A 6,044-nucleotide genomic window follows, 5' to 3' on the forward strand; every position below is an offset into this window, starting at 1 on the left:
TAACAAGCACCACAATAACACTGCTTATGTATAACAAATGCTGTTATATTCTGCAAGCACAGCACATCTTTCCTCTACATCCAGTCATAATAGTGTGATATCAAGTGATGTGGTCGCTGGGACATCGCGCTGAAAGAGGAGTATTAGCCTGTTTGAAAACTCTCATTTTGGTCCTGTATCTCTTTTCCTATCATAGCATTTCATAAATCATCAATGCGTTGTATATTTACCTCGATAGCACTTGGCTTTCGCTCACCTGCTGTAAGAAATTCTGCGAACACGTCCTTCTTAGTCTGCGGCGCTCCATTGGCATCGACGCCCATGCTGGATCGCCACAGCTCGGAAAATCGGACGCGCTTCTCTGCAGGCATGAACGCGCCGTGCCACAGAGCCTTCATCGTGTAGTCTATATTCACCAGCATCTGACCCACCATTGTGTCATAATAAGCGGGGGTGAGCTGGCAGGAGGTGCTCTTGTCATAGTTGGGTTCTAGGCTGAGGAACGGTGTTTGATTGAAGCAGTAGATGCCGATCGTCAGTTCCCTGATGATCTGCTGAACCACCTTATAATCGAGAGGAGCGCGGGGGTCCGCGGGCGCCAGAATGACCGCGTTCGAGTGACTGAAGTTTTTCATCTGTTTTATGATTCCCGGAGGAAACTCCACGGGCATTTTGAAGTCATCACTAGACAGCAACCAACTGCAGCTGGTGAGACTGAGCAGCTCCTGAATCTCTCTGCGGTCATACTTCTCGAAGAAAGCGTTTGCGTTTCTCTGTGCTGCCAGTGCAGACAGGTGAGTGCTGTCATCCTTCTCCTCGCCGCAGTTTTGGGAATTGGATGAGGTACTGGAGGTAAAGGAGCGCGCCATGCAAGTATCTTGCTGAAAAAGTCCAGAAACACGAGAAGAAATGAAATCGATTTTCTTAAGAAAATGTATTTTCTTAATTGTTGTCTTACTTGCTCTCGGCAGAGTAGATCGTCTCATGAAAGGAAACCAAACATACTAAATATTTCTGTTTTTAACACGCTGAGTGTCTGAACCCAGATTTCAGGGCACAGTCGCTATTGGCAACCAGAGACGCTCGGGCATTGTTGCAGTTTCCACGTGACCTCTTGGACTTGGCTCCTTTTGCCGTTTATGCTGTAGGGGGCGCTGTTTTTATAATATTAGTCAGCAGAAACAGATTTTCTAAGAGTCTCTACACTTTTTTAATGCTGACCCTAGTCATACAATTTAAAACAGTTTCAATTAGTCACAGTACAGGGGAAAAAAAACACCTACACACATGAAATGACACAGCGCTTTTTACAAGTTGGCACAAAGCAGCTTTACATTGTTCCCAGGCCTGAGACCCCCTCAGAGCAAGCCTAAGGCAACAGTGGCAAGGAAAAGCTCCCTAATTAAAAGGAAGAAACCTTTAGCAGAACCCGGCTCAGAGGGGGAGCCCATCTGCTTCTGGCCAGCACTGGGCAGATAGAATTACAGAGAAATTAATTTCATACTTTTTACTTACATCGGTTTTATTTTGATCATTTTTAAAAGAAAGTTATTCAGATACAGTGAACAGTATGGATTAAAAGTGACAATTATTTAAGCTGTGTAGTGCTTATTGTATCTGTAAAATCATTTTTCATGGTTGTTCTTCTGTTAGGCAGTGCTTGGCTGTTTGGCCGCTCTGGCGTGGAGCCCCATGCCTGCAGTGTTGCACAGCCAGCTGCAGCAGGAGCTGCTTCCTGGGGCGTGTGGTTAGTGGTGTCCAGTTTGTGCAGGTTTGTCATGCCGCTTTTTTGGATGCACTGTGTAAGTCCCTCCAGACAGGAGCATCTGCTAAAGGACAGGATGTATGATGTAATACGGCACTGTGTCTAAGGGGGGCGCCAAACTGATGAGCAGCTTATGTCACATTATTTCCCCCAGTCCTTCCTCCTGCAGCCATGTGTCAGAGCCTAATGCACCCGGGCCCTGTGCAGGTCTGGCCCTGCCCCTCACTGACCCCCCTGTATCCACCCCTGCCCCCCCACCCCTCACCCCTTCTGTGAGCTGTATGAACTGATTCAGCACTTTGCTCTTTTCACTGTATATCCATCATCACCCCCCTGTTACTCATGATGATAAGGACCTGGGTGTTACTGTGACACATTCATAGAAGTCCATTCATTATCCACTGGCAGATGGCTTTCATAATATGTCCAAGTATCTATTTATATTTTCCTAGAAAAGAGATATTTACATTTAATTTTTAATATGATAGTTTTGGTCATCATAAAATAGTTTGAATGAAGACATCACAGATGTTTTACGATTGTTTTCAATATTTGTAAACAGTATATTAACCTACTTTCTTATCTTGTTTATCATTATTGGATGTAATATTTAACAACAGGCACACAATCTTTTAAAAACGAAAGTTACAACTTGGAAATATACCAACAGTCAATAACTCTGACTAAAGCATAATAACTGGAAACACATCAATTGGACATGTGTGTTTAAAGATCATTTGTATTTGAAAGTAAATAGGTCTTATGAAGTGATATCATTATCTTTAATTCCAGTACATTATCTTCATTATCTTTAATTCCAGCAGAACTTGTCTTACAAATAAAATGAATGATGTCTTAGTCTGGTGACATCTACAACTTCAGTTTGCAAAGAGCTGTTCATTACTGATTACTCATTTAATTTCACTGCAATGGGGAGTCTGACAGCAGTGAGATCTTTATGGTGTCTGATCCTCACAACCTGCCGAAGAATACTGCAGTGTCAGCTCAGTCTCCATGCCACTCTCTGAAGACAGTTCATAAATGTCTTTGATCAAGTTTCATACCAAATACTTTAAAGAACTGTACTGTCGTATTGTAACAGAACACCTGGAAAAACTGAGTAACTCACATTTTCAGTCTTTGCTAAACTGCATTCAGAAAACAGAACACATTCTTTTGGTTAAAGCACATTCGGCATCATGCCTCAGTGTTTTGGATAGACGATGTTCGGACATCATGGTGTGTGTGATAATGTTCTGAGGGAAGTTGAGCTCAGGTCAGTAATAAGCTCCTAATTTCAGCATAGCTCTGTATGCCCCCCAACAGCTCGCAGGGAGCCAGTCTGTTCCCCACAGGGGTGACTGTGCAAAGGATTTCACTGCAACATCATTATACCCAACTAATAAATCATCTGCACATCCAAAGCTTTCCTTTACATCACAAACAATACTTACAGCTACTGCTGCTTTCTAAAGGAGGCCAAATTGAGCAGCACAGGTGCAGTTTTAGGCTGGGGTGTAAGTGCAGCCTCAGAGGGTGCAGCAGGGGGCTGCTGTGCTGGTGCTGTTAGGCCTGTAGTGTCATCAGAGAGGCCACATTTCACACAAGGGCAAAATTCGCGGACTTTGACCCCAGACCTGTTGTTTCAGCTGTTTGCTTAACCTCTTTCTCCTTTATCCCCTCAGGAGCTGCACTGCATACAGTCGTGTGACTGAGTGCAAAGTTCCTCAAATCTCAGTCTTTTCCTGGAATGAGCCCTGAGGTCCTGCATGCGAGCCCCTCTAACCCTGCAGCTCTTTCCCAGCCTCTGCCACAGTGCTGTGTAGCAGTGTTTCCAACAGTTAATGACCATTAAGCTCTCAGACGGGAATAACTCTCTTGCTTGTGGCTGAACTCACAATCCTGAATGAGTGTAGGAGGTGTCTTCAGCAGGACTGAGTGCAGTGATAACTGTCTTCAGCAGGACTGAGTGCAGTGATAACTGATCTCCTCCAGCTGCTTAACAGGTTCAGTAGCAGCGGAAGACATATGTGGCGTAAAACACCTGCCTGTGAGAGGTGTATGAAAATGAATCACCTGAAATCAGATGAGGCAAAAAACACCACATTAGCAGAAACCAAAACCTTAACATTGTGCCGCCAAGAACTGACATGAAGTCAGTTTGGGCTTTTTGCACAGAATGGTTTGGATTAGGCAGGGTTTCTTAAAACTGATCATACATCATAGATGCTTTTGGTCACTATCTACTCCATGTTAACATGAGTCACAGTAAAATGCAATAGTTCATTATGACCAGCAAGTAGCTGTCACAATGCTTTGAAAATTATCTGGATTAACTTCTTTCAAACTAAAAACTCCAAATTTAAAAACTAGCTCAGAACATCTAAAGCATTAACACATAACAGACACAAAGACAAAGCAAGGTATAAATACCACCAGTGAGATCTCAGAAAGTGTCACATGCTCTTGCTTTTTGTGACAGCAATTGCAAACCATGGTGAAATGGCTGAAGCCCTGATCATCTGGGCATTGTAGGTTGAAGCTGTGGAATATTGCCTGCAGGCCGACTGTGACCCTCAGGCCAGCTGAGATACCATTCACAGCAGCTGCCATTAAAGTGACAAACAGCTCCGCTGTTTGGGTTCAGTCAAATCCAGAGCAGATAATCTCTGAAGGCTGTCCTATTGATCTGAAACACCTGTGTGATGTTTGTACCTTTTTGTACCCATGGAAACTGTCTTTATGTTTTTATTACAGAATCATTGTATTTTTCTAAGCATTTCGCAGTTCATAAACATTATTATGATTATCCTAAATAACACCCACATTTTAAGGGTCTTATAGAGCTTGTTCTGTACTGTTCTATACTAATATAATGTACAACAATGGATGTGAGTGCAGTGTTGAGGAGGAGTACTGAAAACATGGTTTGTTTTCATAATGCATTTTTGTGTTTGCTCTGTGCCATACAGTTTGTGTCCATAAATGACATAAATATGATACAGCATGTGCGGTACTGTGTTATACTCCATTATTCATAATACTTGTGAAGAACTTTTACAGTTTCTGTGTCTAATCATAAAAACAGCATGGCCCCAGTTTGAACCCACATGGTCTTGAAGCATGGCCAACAAAACACTAAAACTTTCCCTATGATACCAAGGTCTGTTACAAAAAACATATCAAAAATCAATTACAACCAAAATTTAACATTATGGCACACTCTGGATTTCAGGCAAAAATGATGAAAGAGAAATTGATCTGTGTGTAGGGCAGTTTTATTTGTTTTGGCAGTCTCAGTGTATTTCAATGAAAAAATGATTTGATTTCAACATTCTCTGACCCAGATGCAACACTCGGTTGGGCCAGACTGCTAGTGGAATGCTATAAAAAATAAACAAATGGCACTTGGCTGAAGACACATGGCCAGTGTTTAAATCACATTTATAAGATAAATAATCTGACACATTTTGATGCTTGATAATAAAGTATATTCTGGACATTCTTCTCAGCTCCTTCCCAAAGGATGGAACCCCCCTGATCCTACTGAGGGACTTCAACATTCGCCTATAGACCTCTCAAACCTCTGGATTCCAATACAATCTCCCCAAACATAGTCAAGTTACCGTCGTCCTGACTTCACTTCACTGGCTTTCCGTTGTCACTCGCATCGAGTTCAAAGCCTTGGTGCTGGCATACAGGACAGCGAATGGGACAGCCGCTTCATACCGACAAACCCTTTTCAATCGATTGCTAATGTCTGGGGATGCTAACGCAGAGGCTTCCCTGTCTCTTTGTAACCATGGTCACTGGTACAACAGACAACACTTTGAATATTATTATTATTATTGCACATCTGTATACCGTGTACCATTATTTATCATTTCAACGTTTCTGTAATATTACCATATTGCTATTAATATATGATAAATTATTATTGCTTTCAGCCTAACACTAAAATGCTAAACATACCATTATAGTAATATGAGTGTCATAGCCATATCCAGTGCTGCCGTTTTTTGTCAATGGATTGCATATACTGTATATGAAACAGTATTAGTCATGGGGTAAAAGAGGTAAAAACACCTTAAACACGTCAATATTACAGAAAAGAGGAATGATAAAAATGTAACCTAACAGATAACTAATTTGTAGCTAATTTATCACACATAATCTATAAATGTGTGTGTGAAGCGTTATCGCAGGGAAGTTGCAGTCACGTGACTCTGCGCTCAAAACTGCGGCGGCGCTTTCCGCTGAAACACACCTGGGGCGGTGA

General features: G+C 42.1%; 1 protein-coding gene across 1 annotated transcript in view; it reads right to left on the bottom strand.

Annotated features, from left to right (window-relative positions):
- ankar (ankyrin and armadillo repeat containing) overlaps nt 1-869 on the bottom strand; it is a 12,272-nt gene extending 11,403 nt beyond the window's left edge. The window contains exon 1 of the mRNA XM_036540027.1: nt 257-869. Coding sequence (XP_036395920.1) covers nt 257-869 — 613 coding nt within the window. The remainder of the gene's footprint in view (nt 1-256) is intronic.
- Nucleotides 870-6,044: the final 5,175 nt, after the last annotated feature.

Source organism: Megalops cyprinoides, chromosome 11 (genome assembly GCF_013368585.1).
Source record: "Megalops cyprinoides isolate fMegCyp1 chromosome 11, fMegCyp1.pri, whole genome shotgun sequence".
Classification (NCBI taxonomy): Eukaryota; Metazoa; Chordata; class Actinopteri; order Elopiformes; family Megalopidae; genus Megalops; species Megalops cyprinoides.